The following is a 24,436-nucleotide window of genomic DNA, read 5'->3' as shown; positions in this document are numbered from 1 at the left end:
TTTACAGCTTTATGCTTCCTTTCCAAGACATGCATATTTTCTACAACTTTGTTCAGCTGGCACTAAACCCCTTTAATGCAAGTAATACAGTTTACATCTGATTAAACTCTATTTCTCCCAAGAAATATTTAAAAAGATTTATACGTAAAAGATTCTGGGGAGGAAAGCACGCCACCGGTGCTGGCAGAGACCGTCAGGTATTAATATAACCCTAATATTTAGGAGGTTTAGCATGGATCAACTAAAGTGAAATAAAAACCCTTGATTGACTGGTAATAGAGCGAGCAGCTTAGCAGCAATCTGTAGCTGTAAAATTCCAATATTTAAACTGTCTTTTTAAAAATATTTTAGCAACGTGGAATTAAGGATTTGTCCTTTGATCAGTCATCTGGATGATGTTAAGACTAAAGCATTCATGAACGCCGTTTAAATAAGCAAAAACAATGGGCTGACTTGCCAGAAGATAGAGACAAAATAAGCCCTTTCTTGTCCCTTTTCTTTATGACCTGCACAGGTTTTATGGGGGTTCCTTTCTGTGCAAGGAGATGAGAATCATAGCCACAATTTCAAAACCCTAACTGCCAATAATCCCCCTGAATCCTGCCAGCAAGTAAAATGAATAGGGCACCTGTGGCCAGACTGTGTATATTTAAATATTTATATTTTGAGAAAGCAGTAACACTTTCTAAATAGATCAATAATCTCTACAGCTGTCAGCAATGGGGTGAAATGTATCTTTAAAATTCACAAAATTCACACTGGAATCACATATACATCCATGTCACACAGGTGAATATAATCATATCATATAATAACAATAATAATAAAAAACAGGATTTATATAGCGCCAACATATTAAGCAGCACTGTACATTAAACAGGGATTTCAAATGACAGACAAATGCAGACAGTGAGGACCCTGCCCCGAAGAGCCTACAATCTAGTAGGTGGGGGAAGTAACACCCAATAGGAGGGGAGATATGTAGTGGTGGGAAGCAGTGATGGTTTCAAAAGACAGAAGACGATGGGTAAGGCAAGTTTGAAAAAATGGGTTTTGAGGGCTCTTTTTCTGAGCAGAAAGTAGGAGCAAGGTGAATAGGACGAGGAAGACCATTAAAGAGAGTTGGGGCAGCTCTAGAAAAGTCTTGTAGCCGTGCGTGTGATGAGGTTATGAGTGAGGAAGTCATTAGTAGGTCATTGGAGGAGTGAAGAGAGCGGCTAGGGGAGTATTTTTTTACCAGGTCAGAAATGTAAGTGGGACAAGAGCTGTTGAGGGATTTGAAGGCAAAGCACAGGAGCTTGAAGTTGATTCTAAGATGAAATGGAAGCCAATGATGGGAACTACAAAGAGATGCAAAGAGGAAGAGGAGCAGTGGGAATGATGGATGAGTCAGGCTGCAGGATTCAAAATAAATTGGAGGGAAGAGAGTCAGGTTAGTGGAATATCAGAGAGAAGCGTGGTACAGTAGTCCAGATGAGAGATGATAGGAACGTGCACAAGGAGTTTGGTGGTCTCTGGGGACAGACAGGGGTGGTGTTTGGAGATGTTGAACAGAGGAAAGTGACAGGACCTGGAAATATTCTGAATATGAGGGGTAAATGAGAAGGCAGAATCAAAGGTGACAACAAGACAACGTGCCTGAGGGGACGGATGAATAACAGTGTTGTTAACAGTTAGGAATATGTCAGGAAGAGATCTGGCATGTGAGGGGGGGAAGATGATGAGTTTTGTTTTATCCAGGTTAAGTTTCAGAAATCTGTCAGGCAAGCATGATGAAATGGCCGACAGGCAGCATGAGACCTTATCCAGGACTAAAGGAGACAAGTCAGGGATGGACAGACAGATTTGTGTCATGATCACTAAAAGACTTCCTGCTGGTCTTTTATGGAATTGGTCTCTTGCTAGTGAGACAAGCAATATCCATGTTCAATTGTTAGCTATCATGATTCTGCAGCATTCAGGGCAAGCGAGGGAACAATTATATAGATCTTATTGGAATGCTCTCCTGGATGACTCTGTCTCTGGTGTTGTATCATTATAACTGCCCTGGCCCCTACTCTCAACTTATTTCTATAGCAGCAGAAACCTGGCCACTTGACAGCCTTCTAGTGTAAACAAACAGCAAGTGGTTGTAAGCTGCTAGAAAGACTGAAACTGAGACCTGAACTTTTTTTTACCCAAGGCAGAGCATTACGTTCAACATGAACGGTACCCAGTTCTCTAACGTAACTAACATCACTGGCATTTTTTCTAGCTACAAAATTCTAATCTTGAGCTCCCATTGTAACCATTAGACCCTAACCTGCACCCTACAACTAAAACGCCTAACCCTAAGCATAATCCTAAAGTGGATTTTCAACAAATGTTTTGTTTTGAATAAAGTTTGGCGATCTTTATCGATCTTTCCACTCATCTCCTATTTCTGTAGCATTGCAAGAAGTGAGAGGAGTTGGAGAATGGAAGTTAAAAGCCCACCTTTTAAAGATGTGACTTGACAAAGTGTCACAACTGGGAGATCTTCATTCACCTCAATGGGTGATTTTCCTTACACTTTCAATTCTAGTGACTGAAGTATTCAGGATAGGAAGAGAAGGGAACACAGAAAGTAATACCAACCCGACATAATATACAAAGTTTCCCCATTCTATTTAAAACTGAAGCAATAAAAGTTCTGTATGAAGATTTGATTTTATCCTTAACTTTAACATCAAGCAACTAACAATTCTCATAAGAATTGCTTCAAGATAAAAGAAAGAAAATAGGCTGAATATTGAAGGTTTTATTTATAAAACAGTATCTAATGCTTCTAAATGTAGTTAAAGGCAGAAGAAGAATTTAAAGAGGAACTGTAATGTGTCCAAAAAAAGATGTAGTGGTGGCCATCTCTGTAGAGGATCAGACCTTAGCCCTTTTGGGTCAAGGTTGTCCCCATGACTGCTGATCTAGTGACTGGCACAAGCATATTCAAGACTAAGGAAGAGTGAAAAAACACCGATCCTCACAATGCTAAAAGCAGAAACATCCTTACATTGCAAGTCCACTAAACAGTGAGCAGCACAGGAGTGAAATCACAAGATCCTGAAAGAAAAGAAGTCAGTGCTTTATACTGCAGATATAAAGGTATAAACATTATATATTATGAGGCTCAAGCCACAGTAGTGCCTAGGTACAGGAAGTGCACTGCTATCTTTTCTAGTGGAATTCTAGACAAGAGGTACTGTAAATCTTTCATGATGCTGGTTAGGCACAATAAGGCCGAAACAAACCTCATCATACTCACCTGTCTCTGTTCCGTTTCAAAATGTTGCCATCTTCTTCTTTCCTCTATTCCTTTTCGTACTCTTCGGCCATCTTATTTGGCCAAGCCAGGATGATGTAACTCATTCAGGATAGCCGGAAATCCTGGCAATCCACAGTTTTTGACAGTTCCATTGAGAAGATTTTTAAAGTGGGACAAGGTGGGACAAGATGATCCCATGCCTTTTTATGTTGATGATTAGTGGAAGAAAAATTATTAGGCAGAAGGGGAGGTGCAGAACAGATTCACAGAACAAAACGTTGAAGAAGTAGTAATATACATAAAGAAGTAGCTTCCAAGTTACAATTTTTCTCCAGCAAGGAGAACAATGAGCAGTGCATTGTCAGATCCCACTTCATATCAAGACTAGCAATCAGAGGCACACCTTTGGCAAACCTTTGGTTGCCGCTTTTGTACAATTAACATTTCTGAAATTTCCACTTAAAAGCAAGGTAACATGGCATAGGTAGATGGGGTAAATGAGAGGTCATACAGAGCATAAACATTTGTACAGGAATAGTTCAATAAAGTCCTCCTCACAATAGATCCCTGTTTGAAACACAGGGTGTGTATACCTTACTGCAGCTATACATCTGTTTCTAGGTTGTGAGTAATATTTATTCATGCTTTAAAAAACAAGAATTAACTTGATGTAAATAAAATCCACACGCTTTAAACACACATGAAAGATGTCAGTTAAGTCACAACAATGTCCACATGCCAAAAGCCTAAAATAAAGGCATCTTCAGGACGTGCAAGCAACTTTCCAACAAAATACATTGAAGCTGACCACAGTTATACAGCATGTTCTGTATTATCTGCATTTGTGTTTAATATTATATGATGATTCTTCTTTTGATTTCCATGGGGAATAGCCAACACTTCTGAAGCACAAGGGCCTCAGTCCTAAAGCAACTTTGTACTATTTCTGTCTCACATTGAAAAGCCAAAAAATTGAATGCAAAGATAAAAGCTTCTAGAAGCAGAAGGTATTCACTTATTGCCATTTTCTTATCAAATCAAGAATCAGGCTTTTTTCTTGTTCATACTGTGAGGGGAAGGCATTTTAAATCCCCCTGTTCCGAGTGTATATCCAGAGCCATTATTATAAAAGAAATATAGCCAAATATATTTATATAGTTTTCTACAAAGAAATTTGTATATATTCAGCTTAGGCAGGAAAGTCCGCAAATTTCTCAAGAACCTGTACTGGCCAAACAGGTCTAAACCATCTTTTCCTTCATGCCGGGTCTTAAAGAGTGAGAACTCAGGGATAATTATTATTATTAAACAGGATTTATATAGCGCCAACATGTTACGCAGCGCTGCACATTAAATAGGGATTGCAAATGACAGACTAATACAGACAGTGATACAGGAGGAGAGGACCTGCCCCGAAGAGCTTACAATAAGCATTTTAATTACGTCTATGACCCTTTGGGGAACATTTCTTCTCACTTTTTAGCCCAGAGAGAACTTCCAGAAACACCAAAACTGAGGGTAGATCAGTGGCATCTTTTCTCTTTGAAAAGATTTTTATCTCCAATCCTGTAATTTCACCAGAACAGAAAGAAAGTAAACATGTCACCAACTGTGACATAGACTGGAAGTTTTAATCCTTCCCCACTCTATCAAAAAAAAAAAAAGTGGATTTCTACTGTAAGAAATGGGGGACATAAATATGAAGGAAATGTCTAATCACCAGAAAAAAAGACACATCTATTAGGTTTAACCAAAAAAAAAAAAATTCAAACCCTGTATTCCCAGAATTCTAATCCTAAAGTTCATCCAAAGCTTGGCCAAAAACCTTTATAAACAGTCTTATTTATTTCAATGGGAATTTACAAATATTAACCCCCAATTTTATTCTGTGCATTTACAAACCTAATCGGCATTACTATAAAATCTATAGGGCTCTAACTGGCTATAACTGCTCATGTGCAAATCTATTCTACTTTTTTTTACAGCTCATACTGAAAAGATGAACCTTTTTTCCTCCCGGCCCAAGAGTGTCCTCTTGTCATTTACAGGGCGCAACTTTAAAGCGTTGCCTTTAAAGCTTGCCTGGGACAAATGGTTGTTCATCTTGAGCGAAAATCTAATGTGTACAGTGGTCCAAAATACAGAATAGTTATCACAATCTTGGTTTCCCACGGCAGATTGATAAATGACCAATTACAGGTCACATATACGAGATAGGGGCTGAAGGTTTGTTCTTAAGTTGAATTTGTATGTAAGTTGGAACGTGTACATTATTTTAACCTCCTGGGCGTTACACTGATGTCTAGATTTCTGTACCAAAAGCGTTACACTGTTTTTCATGAAATTTTTTTTTTTTACATTTTAGACCTGTAAGTTACAAAAATATGTCCGAACAAGGGTCTAGTAGATATCATGAATATAAAAAAGTTTGAAACAGTTGTAATCCGATTGCCATACAATGTATGACAATCGGATTGCAATATAACATTTGTTTACATTTAACCACCTGGTGAGAAAAACTCGGGGTTAACGAAAATTGCAAAAGTTTTTACCCCGAGCATGCTCGGGCTTAACGGCCAGGCGGTTAATAAATGCAATTAGGACAAATGTTTGTCTCAACATATTATTAGGCAGCGTGGTGTCAGTTACTGTAATAAATCCTCACTATGAGTTAATCAAAAACAAAGAAAAAAAAAAAATCTTTATGGAGCCTAGACATTTAATAAGTTCTGGAGCAAGCTGTGTTTTGAAATGCAAAAAAAGAAAAGAAAAAAAAAGAAACAACTGCAGAGTTTGTCTTGGTCATTAAAGAGTTACAAGAGGCTGCAGAAAGAGCTCAGTCCTTAAGATCACCAACAACCTCAGCTGTGTTTAGCAAAAGATTTCTTCTGCAAGTCATGCAAACCGCCACTCCCCCCTTCAAGCCTCGGTTCTGCACACAGCGAGCAGGGAAGCCCGTTCGTATCTAGAAGACGTTCATATGTCGGATGTCCTTAACCCAGGGACTACCCATTGAATGACAACTGTGCACTCCTATAGAAACCCTCTCGCTTGTCCTCCCCCCTTCCCATTCCATAGAACAGAACAGATCTGTGTGTCCAGTGGTTGTTCTATATACCCAAGATAAATGTATGTATTTATCTTTTTGGTCCATTTTACCTTTTGTGTCAAATGTTTGATATCTGACATTTTTTGGACTACATACAAAGCAAAAGCTCTTTAAGTACATATATATATATATATATATATATATATAATATGTTTATATTGAGAACTCAACTGTGCTACATTTTTGTAAAAAATTGCATGCTGCAGTTATTCTTCATTGGTTCATGTGAACAGCATAAAAATCAATACAAGCACATGTAAAATCATTGTGAGGGTTTTTATGAAGTTTTTACTAAATAAAATAATATTTTTGCTTAAAAAACTGAATTTAGACATACTTATAATACCTAAAACATGCATCTATGTGGAAAAATCAACCTCATTAAAATACACTTTAAAAACTTTATTTTCACAATGAAGTCATGGGAATGAATCTAAAAAATGTATGTGCGCTTAAAAAGTTCTCTGACCTATGGTGCTGACATTTATCTCTCCTATCAGTAATATAACAATTGTCTACCCACAAAAACTTTCTTTCCTCCTTATAGAAGTCCTCTGAGGTCATCTGTTGTGGTCTGGACTGTCAAACAAAAAGCCCACTTGTAATCCAAACCTTTCAAAATGATGAGTATCAGATGACCTAAACTAATGTCTAGGAGGACTCTGCACATCTTATATGACACAGTTACAGTTATTTACAAACGCAATGCCTTGGCATAAACTATTCCACAAAATTGCTAGAAAGACAATGCACCATAAATATAAACATAGTGCCTAATTTTATAGAGCTTTTAAACCTTAAAAACAATACTAGGTTCTATAAATCCAAACTGATAGGAAAATATTGTCTAAATATAAAAGATGTTTTCTTTCTTGAATCTGGGTGTGATTGTGTATTTCAGATTGTTGCAGTCTTAGGCATGAACCTTTGACATTCGATGGGAGCTTTTCATAATAAAGATAATTTTTTGCTGGCAGCCCATGCTGGATGAACCTGCTGGTTTCCTCCCAAAGCTTTACTCTGCACAGACAATGTACAGCACAGCAATGATGCTACTTTTTAACAGTAATACCTAGGGTATGGTGATTTAGGTAAGCAAGTTGGCATCAAGCAAGGTATAGATTTTGTCTACCAACAGCTGCCTCTTGCTAACACTAACTGCTATACACTGGAGAAAAAAATAAAATAAAGTCACACAGATTTTCCAATGGCCTAGCTTGTTGGGGGAACAGCTTAGCACTTTGTAGACAATAATTTTTTGTTTTCTTAGTTCATTTGTAAACACCCACAGTCTTTAAAATATATGGTTATATTTGGAGGTGAAGTCAAATAAAAAAATGAGTACCTAGTGCACCCCCCACCCTGCTGCACCTTTTGGCTAAGGGTAAGAAGGGATAGCTATCATTATCTTTCTTTCCCTAGACAGTTAGTGTTCTTTTTTGCTCTTGATTTGTAGATAGGCCCACAGCAAGGAAGCTGGTTGGAGTGGGAAACAAGGTAAGCATTTCTGCTAATTCCTTACGCCCAACTGCCCAAAAATAGCAATGTGGAAGAGGTGAGTTTTCTTTATTTCTGTGTTGACTGGAGTTCAACTCTAAAGCTGAACTACAGGCAAAATGCATGAATTCTGTTACCTGCCATATAAAATGTTTAATTATGTTTATCCAGTGTTTCAGACACCCATGTCAAGACAGCCATATCAGTCACCTCACGTTTGTCTACTGGGAAAAAAATACAGCTTGGTAACCCAACTTCCCCAACTCGGCTTAAACTGCTGCCTTCCTCTGTATCTCCTCCATAAACTCTCTAATTTCACTTTGTTACAAATTAATACTCAACATTCATGTATCCTGGCTGTCCTGTTTTCTTACCTTCTACCTTACCAACAGCTCTTTTCATTACAGTTGTTTTATCTCCTTTCAAAATTTGTTGTCACCTTTGTTATTTTTATCTTTTTGAACTACGTTTCCATTGTACCCTCCACCTGTCCTTTTACTTTATACTGGTTTGAATTTTTATACTGCATTGTTGTTATTTCATTTTGATTATGCTGTTATTCTCATGTCATTCTATTTTTTTATTGTTCTTTTTTGTTAATATACTTTTAAAAAACATTTCATTTAAAAAAAGAATGAATAAAGGAAAATACGTATAAAAAAAACTGCTGACTTTCTAAAGTGCTGTTGTAAGGAATTACATGAAGTTGAAATAAAAATCACATGTTTGTGCTAATTTAATGTAAACGCTACTTCTGTGATTTTTGAATAAATGCATAACTGCATTTAGTTCAGCTTTAACTTTTCTATGCTAGACATAACAATATATCCTTGAAAAAGGCTCACAGAGAAGCAAATATAGATGTCTTAATCTCTGAGTGGGCTGTCAAATCTCTAGGGTGTCCTAAACCACCAGCAATTAACTGAACAGCCTCTGTTATCAGAAATATCAGATTTAAATATAAACTCTCAGGATTCTGCTAAGACCAACAACAAGGCTTTCTGGTTTAAACAGTGTCAGTCTGAGACTTTTTGTTGTGGTCATTGCGTACAGATCTTTCAAGTCGTGTGAGATAATGGGCCGTCTCCAAAACACAGGAAGCAACTTGCAATAATAACACAATACTGCAGACAGTAATGTTACAGGCTAGTCATGCACAAACCATTTGCCCAATGCTCGGCACGCCAAACGGCATAATTATACAGTGCTACGTGGGTTCGTTCACACAAAGAAATGGGCTGAAAAAAGTGTAATTAAATCTCAGAACAAGATCTCCCTCGGGCATTCCTGCACAAGCCTTTTTAAATCCCTTTCTCGCTGTGGCAATGAAATTGTTCTCCCTCTATTTTCTTCTACAAATTCAGGAAATAACTTATTATATGGGACAGTTAAAGAAAATAATTATTGTGAAAACAGACAGGCTCGGAAGTTATAGAAATCTTAATCCTTAAAGCTAGACAAGTAGCCTGCTTTATTTAAAATTGTATGGCTGAGAACATGACCGCCCCACGGTCCTCTATTATTATTTTTATTTGGCAGACTACTTTTTATTTTCGTAATGATGTAACATTCACATCCGTACATTTAACCACAGAGTAAATTGTTATTTTTATGTCCGGTGTTGACTTTGGTCGTGAGACGGGACAATCTGCCTTCGGCTCCATCTGTGGATGCAGATGTGTCATTGCCTAATTGTTATCATTAATGTAATAGCAAATTAAAAGGTAAAGGGCCAGCAAAGAGGTGTGTATTTTTAGGTGAGGTCAACTAGATCTAGAAGACACAGGCAGTAAAGCAAATTGAACCAGGTGAGAAGACAACAAGGGAAATTGACACAAATTAAGAGGTTAATGAGTCATGTTGAGTTGAGGTCTGACTAGTACTCTATAGGGCAGCTATTAATAGGGTGTAATGCTTGTAACAACAGCAATTTATGAAAAGGAATACACAGGTTGCTGCACTTATATGAGTGTACTTGTATGAGTAAGAGCCAGAGATACTGGAGATAATTTTCTAGTAGAACTACGAAAGTATCTGCAGTTTTGCTAAAAATGTCTAACACAGATAAGACCCAGATGGTCAGTTGAGCAAAAGAATAAATAAAAGATCTGAATTTCTGCTCAGTAGATTTGAATATACTGTGAATATCTCTGTGGAAAAAAACACATAGGTGCCTTTTCTCCTTATTTTGTTTGTATTGGAAGTATTTGCAAGCGCAAACAGTGCCTAAGGCCATTACAGGTGCCAGCAAAATCAATAAAAGTACCAAAAGAAAATATACCAATAAATACATCTACAATATATACAGTTATCGACAGAATAAAACACTGATATAAAAGCAAGTGAGGGAGCAGTAAACCATATTACATAGCAATTTTACACACAGCAGCAAGATAAAGGATGAATTAGAATTAAAGTTATCCTGATGCTCAATGAATACTAAGAAGGTACCAGTAACAAAATAAGTGAAAGACAAGAAAAACGCAAACACAAGCTAAAGTTTTAAAAGAAGTGGAAACCTTATAAAAGATCTATTTAAATTGTATCAAAACCTGGAGGTAGGTAATTTGTAATCCGGGGGACCACATTCTGAGGGGTTGAATATCTGACAATTTCTTCTGAACACACAATCTGCATTAATTTAAGGGATTTGCAGGAGGCATTCATGCCTTTGTGACTAATTATGGTGGATCCAGTTGGGCAGCAAGATTTACAGTATACATGGTATTTTTGCTGAAAATGCTCCTGGCTGGCTTCTATTTGATTTGTAGGGAATGTATGATATGGTGGGTGCATTTTTATTTTTGATTGCAATTTAACATTTTGATGTTAATGGGTGCTAAACATCCCGTCAAATGTATATGTATTAAAAAGGTTGGGAATACAGTGAAGGCATTGCTATTTGGCAATCTTACCATTTAGGATTTCCTGCCTAAAATGTAATGTATGTTATCTGGATCATCCAACATATCTGGTACCGCTGTGGCAACATTCTATCAATAAGTATAGTACGTAATATGGAAACTCGAAGCAGAAAGCAAATTCATACACTAGGCACTTTTTATGTCAGTTGCAGAAGCAATAAGGTTGATTTACAAAAAGTTTAGACTGTTCACTTAGTAAAGTGAATAAACACTGCGCAAGGAATTTTTTTTTTCATAGTGAATTTAAGCACTTTTGATTTCAGGGATCGAGAAATCATGCTTTCCTTTGCTTTACATTTCCTTGCATGCAAATATTTATTGTTTTGCAAAGTAAATTTCCACTAGATTTAGTAAAAAATACCTTTCAGAATAACATATCACTATGCCAATTAAACATCCTAAACTGAACTAGTAAATTAACCTTTTTTTACCATAGGTAAAGCAACATACTTTTTGAGGAATCCAACATATACCATATCTATAACTGAAGACAAGACATTTTACCGACTGCAGCACTGATAAGATCATGGTTTGTACATATCACTACTATATATGACACTACCTCTTTACTTTTGTACATATATTACAGAATCTGTCCGGTCTTCACATATTTTTCATTTATTTGTTTTCAGAATAAATTGAATAGGATTGAATAGGGTTTACTAGAGTTATTAAGGTTATTGCAATAAATATACACATAAATACATAAGTGTAATAGGTTAAAGAGGACTAAAAATGTATTGTATGAGGATTAAGAAGCAGCCTGGTCTAGTTTTGTACTGTTGCCTTGTTTCCTTTAATAACACCCCGGAAAATAAAATGTAGTTATCATAATAATATGGCTTAGGCTTCTCTCTAATTATGTTAAACTCCAAGGTTCCTAAAAAGACACTAAGATGAGTAGTTCGCCATTGTGTAATATTTAAATACTGTCATTCAAACTGAAAAGATTTGTGTCACTGTATCACTCACCTGAGCCTTGAGGGACACCAAATGGAGCAGATGGAGTGATGTAAAAGAAGTTCCTCCAACTGTACCATCAGACACATAACAATTACATGAACATAAAAAAAACTATTTGTAAAGTTACATTTGGGGTTCCTGATCTACTTTGAATATCCATTTTTGAAATGAGAGAACTAAACTGGTTTCAATCTTGTCTTTCGTACAAATAGCAGAGTAGGCAGAACATAGAACCAGAAAGAGGTGAAAGAGGTCCTGTTTATACGTACAGTAGAACCCCAGTTATCCGGAACTCAGATAACGGGAAAATTCAGATAACCAGCACCCGACAGCTCCGCTGTCTTGATTGCCCCCGCAGCCCTAGCGAAGCTGTGGCATGTGTTCTGTATGCAAATACACAAAGCACAGTTCTGCTAGGGCTGCGGGACCAATCAAGAAAGCGGAGCTGTCAGCATAGCAGAGCTCCACTGATTGCTCTGCTCCATGATTGGCTGAGGAAAGGGAAACCCCTATGACAGCTCAAGCCTCATCGGGGTTTCCCTTTCCTTAGGCATTCAGCACTAGGTGGATGGGGACAAGTCTCCCTATTCAAGTCTAGTTTTGAATGGAAAGGAAAAAGGAATTAACCGCAGTTAACCGGAAACTACACTTATACGCAATCAGCCATTTACCGTGGGTGCCAGATAACCGAGGTTCTACTGTAATATACTGTATGTGATAAATGTATGGGGCATTTGTGTTACTAGCGGGGGCTACTGGATGAAACAAATTCAACTTAAAAAGAAGAAGTGTGACATTTCTAATGTTTTTACACCAGCAAAGAAGTAAAGCAGCATTCCATCGAAAGTAAGTATACGTAAAACTGAAGGTGTGGTCTGCTACCTCATGGTTACACATTGTTTGTGCCAACTGTGATTAAAGAAGCAATGGAATTTCTTCAGCAGTGATATATAAATCAAACTCAAAGCACATAGACTACAATATGTGGTGCACAAGGTGGTATGGTTGTGGCTATCTGATTTACCAATATGCTTTTGGTATGTGAGAGAAAACTGCCCATTGGAATCCCAGGCAAATTGTGGAATACATGCACATAGTACTATGCAGATAGTGTCCCAGCTGCGGTTCAAAACTGGACCCAAACACTGCAATGCAATGCAAGAATCCCTTGGACACCACGCTGCCTTGGCCATACAGCAAAATAATCATCATTTCCTGTTACCTATAACCTTCTAAATGTTCCAGTATGGGCCTGTCATAAACTCAGTGTCCCCTTTAACCTACAAAACATTTCCTACAATAACAGAGCTCTCAGAACAGCTCCAGTCCTTGCAGGAGGCTTGCTTTTCTCAAGTTTACATTACACAATTATGATTATGAAAATGGGTTTTGTACATAAAAAGGGTCAAAGAACCATAGCTATGTGAGGACCACAATGCAAGCATGAATATGTCTTCATTGAGATCATGGGAAGTTGAAAGTGCTTAGCACATATGGCAATACTTTATAATAGGACATATGGCGCAGTGCTAATATAGAGGTTCTGCACAGAAATGTGTATAGTACCGTATATCGCTGTTCATTGTTATTCCCACTGAGAAAACAAAGCCAATGCCCGATATCTCAAGGTCTTTGCTAAATCTCTAAACACACAGAGCCAATTGAAAACACATGAACTGATAATTGTGTATGATGCATATTGAGAACAATTATAACATGAAAAACAGCAGCAAGCAATAAATAATATGCCAGACCCACAATCTACAGTACAACACTATTGTAAGTACAAAATGGATTTACAGAAGCTGTCATGCTGATAATGCAACTCTACAATGATGAATGTATACTGCAGTCCTCATGGAGATTTTAAGTACGGCTGAATCTTGTGTACATGCAAGCAGTTAACAATTATGATACATTTTGTGTTCCTGGCATCTGCAAATTAAATTTTCCAAGATACAGTTGGAGCCAGTTAGCATTAATGAGAAGTCCTGGAGGAATAGTTGGATTAGAAAATGAAATACCTAAAGACTTGTAACTGTGACATCATCATAAAGAAGAAATATATCATAGCTCAAGTCAGGATTCAGAAAATGATAAAATTAATTTTAAATTGACTTGACATGAGTTCCTGTGTATTTGTTACACAATTTTTTCTTAGTCTTGGATTGAGAGCAGTGTTAGAACAGAAGGTCTACTTCTCTACCTTCCTGTTCTAGTGAGTGGAACCACCTTGAGTAGAAAATACAATCTAATTTTGTAGTAAGGTAAGGAGCGTAACAACCAATGCAAGGTTTTTGCTGTTCTCCATGTTGAGGAGATTTCCCCATACCATATAACATGTTAGCAGGAGGAAAAAATGAATGGAAATGTATTCTATAGGAAAACATCTAAAACAGAGTACACCAATAAGTAAAGATCATGGGGAGAAACAAATTAACAAGTTTAAAGAATGGCCCTAAAGAATGGCAAATGTGGCTGAACTACTCACAGCTTTTACTACTGGTGGCAAAACTTTTGGACTTATTGGACTATTGGACTTACAGAGTTCCTTTCTCCAGGCAATGTTCCCTAATTATCAGAGGACATCACCTTCCTACCCTACTTTTTTCCCTCAAGCTTTGTCTCCCTTATCCTTGTTCACTCATCTCATTTTCTTATTCTCCCTTCATTACATACTTCACAACAAGTTAAGAAACCTGCCATTTCTTGTTGTCTTCACTATCAACAAATGTGAACTTCTAGGCAATGTTCTTTTAAATAATCTTTCATATTGCATGTGTTCTTTCTACACCACTCTGTACTTCAATAAAAAATTGTGTAAGATACAATGTCTCCAGCAGGAGCATGGGAAGCCAATAAAACCAGTTGCCCTCAATCAGGGTTTGGTGAAATCCAAGGATTTCTGAACAGGTTGCTAGGGGTTCATTGTGCAATGAGCAATTTGTGCCTCTGAAGTCAGCTTAACTAACGCAATGATTTTTTTTGGAAATATGTAAGGAGAACATTCTTCACACTGGCCAGTAATGTAGGAATCATTCCTCCTGATACACTGTGAACTGTGGATATAGTAGTTTTAGAGGTTTCCCAAGACCCAAAAGTTTTTTAAGGGTTCTCCTCTGGTAAAAGGCTGCTCTAACTCTTCCCTACTCCACTACAAAAAGTATATGTACCTATATATGTACTATATATAGCCTGGTTCCAGATAGGTATATTTCCCATCACTTTCTGTCCTGGCATTAGTCACAACAATGCCAGAAGTGCACAGTTGGTGTCTTTGACCAGAATTCTATGGATGATGTGAAATATTTGCAATAAAGCTGCCTTTTATTATGTATCTTTCCTAGGAAAGGCCTAAAAATGTATTATGAAAGGTAAACTGTATGGGATGGTCTATTCGATATCCTTCTCATGCTCATGAATTGGTTACTGCCCAGAAAACCATCATAAGCTATAGGAAACAGCAATGAATGTGCCATACTATGTGGTTTAGTACTCAAGCTCAGAAATAAACCATTCTCTTCATTAAGAGGTTGAGCTCAGGCTGCAACAAATTGGCGACTGTAGAAACACAAAGGGCAGTTAATTTTAAAGAGAAGTTCAACGAGACGACAAACGCAATAGCTGCTGAAAGGGTCAATTTCTTTGCTTAGAACTTCATCAAAAAAAAAAAAAAGTCTCAGTCTTTACACAGTACCTTCGAAGGATTATCACTTCAGGCTGTACTGCTAATGGCCAGTTTCTTAAAACCGAATTTTACTGAAGATTTCCTGATTTTTTTTACTGTTCCATTTCTCAGCTGCAGCTCTTATTTCACTGTCAAAATCCAACGTAAAATTTCAGCTTGTTTATGTTCCTCGGAAAAACACAAGTCCTTTGAGATGCAAGAACTGTTCCAATAGCAAGATATAAACTGCTAACGAAGCTTATACATTATATACATGTTGTATGGTTAGAAATTGTTGTTGCCTTATCCAAATTTAACCAGGCACAGATCCAGTGTCAAAGCAATCAAAGGAATTAGTTGGCAACTTTGCTGTGAAAGTGTTCTGATAGCTGTTTTCATAGATTTACATGACGTAAAATATAATTGTTTTTTGGTAATTTTACCATAATCTTTATTTTTTTCCCCAAAGCCCTATTTTGGACCCATCATAACCATGACAAAATATAAATTAAAACTGCATTTATGATTACTAAGGAGCCCAGAGCCATGGAGAGCCCATGGTGAGATTCCATTACTAGAACTTATCGCACATCATTTTAGCTAAAGAGGATCAGTGTTACCCTTGAAGTAGTTGAATTTTCTTTTCACTATTCATCTATTTGTTAGTGAAACAACTGTCTTGGGTGAAAGCTCACTACCATACTGTGCGCATGGAGGAAAAGCCTTATTACCCTAAAGACAAGATTGGAGAAAACCTCCTCTTCTATTTATCATAACTTTTCTCTGGTAAAATTGATCTCCAGAGTTGAGACCAGTGGAAGAATCTCACCCATAGATGAGCTTTAGGTGTTCTGTAGTCCAATGGTCCACAACCTTTTGGACGTCACAGAACACTAAATTTATGGACTCCAGGCTGTGCATGTTCGGGGAGCTGTGTGACATTCAAAGGGGAAAAAACTTCCCCCAGAGTGACATCATGATGCCAGAACCCGTCCACTCTCTCGCAGGTCTGAGCCTGTGATAGGAGAGTGGATGGGTTGTGTTCAGAGACAGAGATGCATATGGGAGACATTGTCCGCAACTCTGGCAGGTGTACCCCTCCAAGCGGGGTCCGCGGACCACTTGTCCCCATACCCCCACAGCCTGGCTGTCAGAGGGACCGGGGCTTGGGGACCCCTGTTGTAGTCCACTGAAATAACTAGAAACACTGCTAACTCATGGGAGCTAGAAAAGTTAAGGAATGTATCTGCTGACTAGACCTTTTTTTTTTTTGCACTTATTTACCAGATATAACAAAATTACTTTTACCTTTATACTAAACAAAACAAAAGTAATATATTAATTATTAGGATTTACATAAACTTTAATAATGCAGCTAGGCAATTTGTGCCTAGTTCAGACACTGATGGAAGGAACATCCATATTTAGGTTCTAATTTCTTGGAATTTCTGACTACTGCAAGTATAGGACGGCATGCATAGTAGTTTTCCCATATAACCATTTTGTTCTCTTTCTTAACTGCAGCAGAATAATGTTATATGGAAAGTGTAGCTGCAAGTGCTTAGGTATTCTGAAAGCATGAAAATTAGTGTGCCTTTAAGGAAAAGTCGCTTTTTGAAAATATCCATTGGAAAGCCTTTTATGACTCAGGCCACACGGGTCATTTTTAGACATCACCAAAGGCTGGTAGTACAAAATTAGGGATCAGTGACCCCGAGTGCAACCCCACTGGGATTATCTATACATCAGACACAATGCATGTAACAATGTTTTCTTTGTCTGTAAATTCAGAATTATTAATCTTGGTAGATGTTTTCTTGAACGAGGCCAGTTCCTACAAGTCTCAACACGAAGGCTGCTGTACAAATTCCTTCAAACGCTTAATTTTCTAAAGGCAATACATTAATCACAGACTGTAGCAATCTATTCTGTATATTTTTTCAGGTGCTGAATTCACACTCTTCTGAGCTATTAATACATGAGATGTGATCACATCCTTGCATACGCTGTAACTGTAAAGAGATCGTAAACTGGTGACTGAGCCGCACATGCACTGTGAGATCGTGATGGAGAGGGATAAAGGTTAAGTGATGTCTCATTAATTGTGTTATTCTATGGAGAAGTGCAAAAAAAAATTACAGGAAAGATTTATATGAATTAAGGAAAAGCATTACTAACCACCCTAAATTCTCACAGATTGTATAATATAAGCAATAAGCGTAAGATAAAATTTCAGCTAAATGTTTATTTCACCAGTGGTTACACAAAACGGTCTTTATTAGATGTTCTTCTCTGGTGCAAGAGTTTTTTGTTAGAGCCATAACCTGTGGTGTTGGAATTACAAACTCAGTCAAGTGCTTCATCCTGCTAGTAGCGCCAGCTTCAGTTGTGAACCTACCAATGTGTGTGTGTGTGGGAGGATGGAAGGAATGGAACAAACACTGTGTATAGCGGGACCAAAAAAAGGTGCCCAGCACTGCAATGTAAGATTTTAAGGTAGCCAAACAAAGTGTAAAAGTCACAAAGAGAAAAAACATTTTATTTATGTTTGGTTTGTTCTTCATTGTCCCAGATAATTTTGGATATCACTGTTACTGCAAAAGACAATTGGGAAGTTTTAAATACTTTGTTTTAGAGTATGTAATGCTGCAATTGGAGTATTAATAAATAATAAAAACCTGGCTATCACTTCTTATTTCAGCCCTACATCTCCTGGCTGTCAGGGGGACAGCAATTCATTTAAAGGTTTGTCATTTCTTTGCCAACTGATCAGATTTTGTACTTGGATGTCCATTTTAAGCCACAACTTTTATTCCTACATGCAAGATTTTTCCTTCACTAAGCAGCCATGATTAAGTAAAAAAGCATTGGCTCTTCCTTCTGATTATCATCTAGCATGTGTACACAGCTTAACGCCTAAGTGCAAGCCAGCAGTCTGAATAGGAAGGACATAGAGTGGACAACAGTTTTGGTTTCCCTAACTGATGGGATGGTAATCGTCTTGCAAATACATAGAAATAATTGTCAGGACACAAACATCAGGATGTTGCAATCAAAGAATCAAAGTAGTAAAACTTTCAAGGCAGAGACATCTGCTGGTGGTTGTGAGAAATTGTAAAGTTACAAAAGAAACATTAAAAAGAAACACAAACACATTCATTGTTCTACAAAGTGCCAGACAATCACACAGGTGCATGGCAGGTGATAGGAGCGAGCTTGGACTAAAAGTGCTAATGCTAAATAGCATATTGAGCAGGTTGATGCAGAAGAATCTTTAGAAACAACCAAACACTTTGGGGGTAATTTATAAAAACTAGAAGAGTGGAGGATAGTGGTGTTGCCTGCAGCAAGCAGCAAGTCCGCAGTGAAAACTGAAAAAAGGAAATGACAGTTCAGATGCCTGGATTATACCAAAATATTAATGACAATGTATCAAAATGTATCATGGATGCTGCCATGTGCACTCATAATATTTGGCCAAAGATGCCAACACCATTATTACTAACAGCAAGTACCTGAATCTGATTTGGTAGTAACCCCTTGCAATTCCGTAAGTGGCAGCACTTTGGCAAGGGGAGGACAGGACTTGGAGCCAATTAGGTGTTCTGCAAATTAACTAACAAAAAACAACCGATAGAAAAGCAAAATCAGAAGGCATCTGAAAACCATATTTTTTTATTTGTGACTGCGTCTTTTGCACCAACCCGTATAAACTAAGCATGCACAGTGTATAAAGGAATAAAATTACACTGATTAAACAGTCAGAAAATGCATTTTATTTTTTATATTGTGCTGCAAAAATTGCAGCTAAAAGCTGATGATTTTCTATGGACAACACCTCCAATTTCTCCTGTCTTAGTTTTTATAACTGAATCCCTTGGTGGCTGAGTTACACAGAATTTAATAGACATATAAAAAGGACAATAGATAATAATAGCAATTATTAGGAACAATAAAGAATAAATACAATTCTCATATATTTATCTTGATAGATCCCCTTTTTCAAAGTCCATGCAGTGTCTGTGGAACAGAGATAGGTGATGAACCAGAGATGAACAAATCAGAACCCTGAACAATTCCTGTACACAAGACATGATTATCCACTTGTTCATTATCGCTACAATTTAGTGCTGGTTTAACAATTCCCCTTTGCTAATGCCCAAATGTGTTGATGAGCCTGAATGAATAAAATAAATGAAATCCAATAGATGGAAGAGGCGGGTTAGGAAAAAAAGGGCTAGATGAGGCTGGACGTTCAACCAGGTAATGAGACAGGTGTTATCTATTTTGCTGCAGTTTCTAATGCACATCATGAAAAGCTCATAATGTGTAATGGGCCAGTTCCTATAATGTCTATTTTTTCAAAAAGCAACCTCAGTGCTTCTAAAATAAACTCTTCTTCACTGTGAGACACTCACGGTATACAGTTAATTTTCAGTACAAGAAAAAGTACCAATACAACTGCTCAAGACTGAAGGTATAGATGTAGATTTGTTTAAACTCTGTCCTGTAACACCACCTACCCCCAATGCTTGTCTAACCCATAATATAAGACTTTAATGTTAAATCACCACCTATTCTCCTACATACTCAACCTGTGCTGGAAGACTGCACAGAAAATGTTCCAAGTCTCATGCCAGGATCATGCAGTGCCTAAAACTTGGCACCAAAATAAACAGCTTTAACCATGTGAGTAACATGGGTGACATCATTACTCTCACCTCCTGTGCTCTGGTTCACAGATTTGCAAACTGAAGTAGCAGTAAGTGACCTGTAATGTAATGCTCTTGACATGACCACCAGCTAAAGACAAACAGGGCACGTCCTAATCGCAGTTACCACCAGGAGAATCAGAAGTTGTCACCTCTATATTAGATACGTTCTTATGGGATCTAGATGCTTGCTACCATCTATAGCTGACTGACCTGAGGCATTTCAATAGAGTGTGCATCATGGTTGTAAACAAGGTACTTGGCAGCTATCTCTGTGAGGAAGTCAGATATGTTGGGTATGTCCAAGAATTGTTGTTCTTTCCTATCTATGTAGACCTGTAAAGAAAGCTGCAAGTTAGGTGTGAATTCCTAGACTTTCTTCTGTGAAGGAACCATCTGCTTTCTACACTAAGTGCTGAGAAAACCAAAACACAATCCCCTTTCCAATGAAGTGGCCACTTAAGATGTTCTAAAATAGCTCCGTTACAGATCGCTATCTCCTTGTTTGTTTGTCTTAGGTGCATGAAAAAGAGTTTTTGGCAGTCCTAAACAGAACCCAAACCTACTGGTAATTTTTAACTGGAACAGAGAAATGCCCTGCCCCATCCAAAAATAAAAAAAATGTATTGCTTCTGCATTTAGAGCAAATTGACAGGTTCCCTTGTAAGAAACATAAAAAACCTACACACACGGATATTCATTTCCTTTGTTCTGTGTATGTTTAAGAACATTAGAAGTGTCATGAATTAGCATGATCCTGCCACATTTCTAAGCTGATGGACAACAAGCGTCATCAAGCCCTCGTCTGTTCCGCACTGTCCTCCCAGTTCCAGCCAACCCATTTCCAATATTGGTACCCTGAAATGTCTCTTGTGTAATGTGCGGGTAGAAACTAAGACATGTTGCATGCTAATGCCCACATACTCACCCATATGTTCAGAAACTCTTACAGGAAAAAGTATTGTTACAAAACACTGCTGATAGCATCATAAGGAGTAAACTTCTGAAAGTAAATGGTGTGTTGAAAAGTAATGAAAGTTTGTAAAGATGTAAAAGTTTAAAATTCGGATCAGGGGCTAAAGCCATTTATATACTGGTCATGCTGCAAACCAGGTAAACAATTATTATTTTATTGATATTGACACCCAATTATGCAGCCAAGAAAGGATATGACCCATTTTTTTTTCAAACCCAGTGCACCACATGACATAGTATGTGCAAGTGTACTGCCTGCTGTTTGGCTAGTGCACTGAGATGCCATTACAAAGAAAAAGGCCCTATGGGTATTCCCCCACCTACTAGATTGTAAGCTCCTTGGAGCAGGGTCCTTTCCTCCAGTGTCACTGTCTGTATTTGTTTGTCATTTGCAACCCCTATTTAATGTTCAGTGCTGCGTAATATGTTGGCGCTATATAAATCCTGTTTATTAATAATAAAAATAATAATAATAATATGGGATGCCAAAAAATATTTACGATGTGTAGAGAACATTCTTCTCTTTATAAAACTGAAAGGTACCTGCTGTTTTAATTGGTGAACCAATCTGTCCTTTTCTCTCTTTAGTGTCATCACTTCCTCCTGGGTTTTCTTTTTCTTTGAGGCAGATAGTTCCAGCAAGGCAATGTTCGCATCCTTCTCACTGATTGCTGCCAGGAGAGCCTGCTGCCTGTAAATAAACAATCGCAGTGATTAGCATGTACACGGGTCAAACATACAGCATCCAAATAACTTCCAGTGCCAAGCCAAAGCTTTTTGTTTCATTTTAGAGCAAGACAGCCTTGGAGTCTCTTTGAGGGATTTTATTGTTTTTTTTTGTGTTGCTGTAGGGGAGATCCCTCCTCACTTCCCATCAGGATAGGAAGTGATGGTAAACCATGCTAATGAGGTCACATACAGAAGCACATTTTTTAAAAGGGTTATGTAAGGTTAGAAATTCTGGCAACGTTTATATTGCTTTGTGCACCTTCCTGTTCCAATGACAACTATGTCCCTCTTTTTTTCTACATGTGTCCTTATGGACAGGAAGTGAAGGAAAATCTACTTAGTGTGCTCATAGGATGAGAATACTCTAAGTGCAGGAAATATGCCATGCGTATATATTTAAGGCGGGTTGGGTTGGTGCCTCAATCCAGAACCATGCATCATAAAAGCTGAAAGCTTAAACCTAATTTTAGTCCAACCAATTTTTAGTTTTTAATAAATGAGAAAAGATTAGAGTTCTGTGATCCCACTGGGAGGATTTGTGTTCTAACCCTTCTGCAATTTGGTGGCATCTTATATTAGTGATAACTGTGCCCCTTTACCTTACCCGGAGGTCAGTGTGTTTCTATCTATTGTTGTTAAGTGTACCCCAAACCTTGTCTGTGGGTTTGTGTGCCCTCCTTACTCTGGTGGCCATAAGACTGGAAATTATAGGCACATAAAACCAGAGCTAGTGACAGAATAAATGTTGCTGGTGTCAACTATCACTCCTAGGAACGTTAATGGCCCAGTAAAAGCATACAGCACTTAGCCGTAGCCGGGAAGCAAAATGCACACAATGGCCCTGATTTATTAAAGCTCTCCAAGGCTGCAGAGGATACACTTTTATCAGTGATGTTGGGTAACCTAGCAAACTTGGAATGGTCTTCCTAAAAGTCATTAGCTATTTGTTAGCAAATGTTTTCAATCCTGGACCAGATCCATTCCAGGCTTGGTGGATCACCCAGCTTCACTTATGAACGTGTATCTACTCCAGCCTTGGAGAGCTTTAATAAATTAGGGCCACTGTGCTGATGAAGCAATGACTCCAAGTGCAACTACTGGGCATGGCAGCAGGATCACCACTTTGGTCACCTACCCCCTGCTGGTTATGCAGATGGAAGGTACCAAGTCGACTAACCATTAGGTAGCATCTATCTTCAAGTTACTAAAAATGTATTTTTTCTGTGATCTTGTCCCTAGAGAGATTTCCTGACAGATAGTAAATGGTGACCCCTTCCCCCCTCCCTTAGTAAGGACACTAAGGCAATAAAAACCTCAAAGAGGATCTACACCTTCCCTGTATTGTATTGTACCATATTGTAATATAAATGCAGTTTTGGATTTAGCTATCCTAGAGAAATTCCTCTGGGGTTTTAAAGGTTGCCGTCCCCAACTGTCCTCAGTTTGATACACAAATTCCAATAACTGCAGCAACACAGTAAGAAAAAAGTTTTGCAATCAATGGTAATTAATCATATTTATAAATGACTTATAAGATTTTGTTGCGATATAAAGTGAATAATATGGCACATGTTCAAACAGGCAGTGCTAAACACATACTAAGTAGGTGCCACCTGCAACATCAAAGACTGATGAAATGTACATAACTGGCACAGGAGGTATGTAATCTAATATGTACAACAGCAGAAGTGCTCTAAGGCTCACGTAGGGTAATGAAAGTAGAAATGGTATTTCCCCTTGCTTCCTGTTATGGTCTGTGCATTAGAAGAGGAACTTGTTGCCAATGTTATCAATCAGTAAAAGGCCAAAAGTTGGCAATTGTTTTGGTTGGGAACCACCACCTGGGATAAAAAGTGAGGGATTATTTTCTCAGAAGATATAAAGGCAGAAATAAAATCCCAACATGGCATCTAACTCAGTGTTTACTGACCGTTTTAACATGGGGGAACCTTGAAATAACTTTCAGGTCTTCAGGGATCCCTTACTATAATTACTTATATATATATTAGCATGGTGTTCAGTACATTGCTGGCCAGTGTAAGGAATGTCACCCTCACAGATAGCCAAAAAGATTGTCAGTTAAACTGACCTGAGCGTCACTAACTGCTCATTACTAAAGGAACCCCTAGCAACCTCTGGAGGAACCTGGCTGAAAAAAACACTGGGCTAATGTTTTCTCCTGACACCTGATGGCTGGCATCTGCTTAAACAAGGAAGCTAAAAACAAGACATTTTACTAAGTTTGATTAGTTTCCTACTTAGACATTACTCTCAATTGTACCAGTTGATGACAAAAGGGGTTCGAAAGTGTGGGTGAGAAACACTGTTCTAGATTGTTAGATTAGATTTCAGTCATTGGAAACTATCTTTCACGATTGTTTCTAGTGAAACAATCGTGAAAAATGAATGAATGAGTGTTGTACAAAGAGCGCCGTTCTGTCCTATGGAGAGGGAATGGGGAAGAATGAGTGAGCAGCACCCTATTATGCCCTCCTCCCGTCATTCCTTTCCTTCCATTGCGGCCGTTCGTATTCTGCTATTCATAGAACCACTCTGCAGCCAAGAGTCATCTGACGTGTA

General features: G+C 37.9%; 1 protein-coding gene across 10 annotated transcripts in view; it reads right to left on the bottom strand.

The window, feature by feature from the left end:
- The window catches only part of ERC2 (ELKS/RAB6-interacting/CAST family member 2), a 574,412-nt gene that overhangs the window by 170,882 nt on the left and 379,094 nt on the right, over positions 1-24,436 (bottom strand). For all 10 annotated transcript variants that reach the window (XM_072420915.1, XM_072420919.1, XM_072420917.1 and 7 more), the window contains one exon: positions 21,671-21,818. In XM_072420915.1, coding sequence (XP_072277016.1) covers positions 21,671-21,818 — 148 coding nt within the window. The remainder of the gene's footprint in view (positions 1-21,670; positions 21,819-24,436) is intronic.

The sequence above is a fragment of the Pyxicephalus adspersus genome, chromosome 8 (genome assembly GCF_032062135.1).
Source record: "Pyxicephalus adspersus chromosome 8, UCB_Pads_2.0, whole genome shotgun sequence".
In the NCBI taxonomy this organism is placed as follows: domain Eukaryota; kingdom Metazoa; phylum Chordata; class Amphibia; order Anura; family Pyxicephalidae; genus Pyxicephalus; species Pyxicephalus adspersus.
Note: the sequence above shows the minus strand (reverse complement) of the source record. Positions and strands in the feature narration are given on the sequence as shown.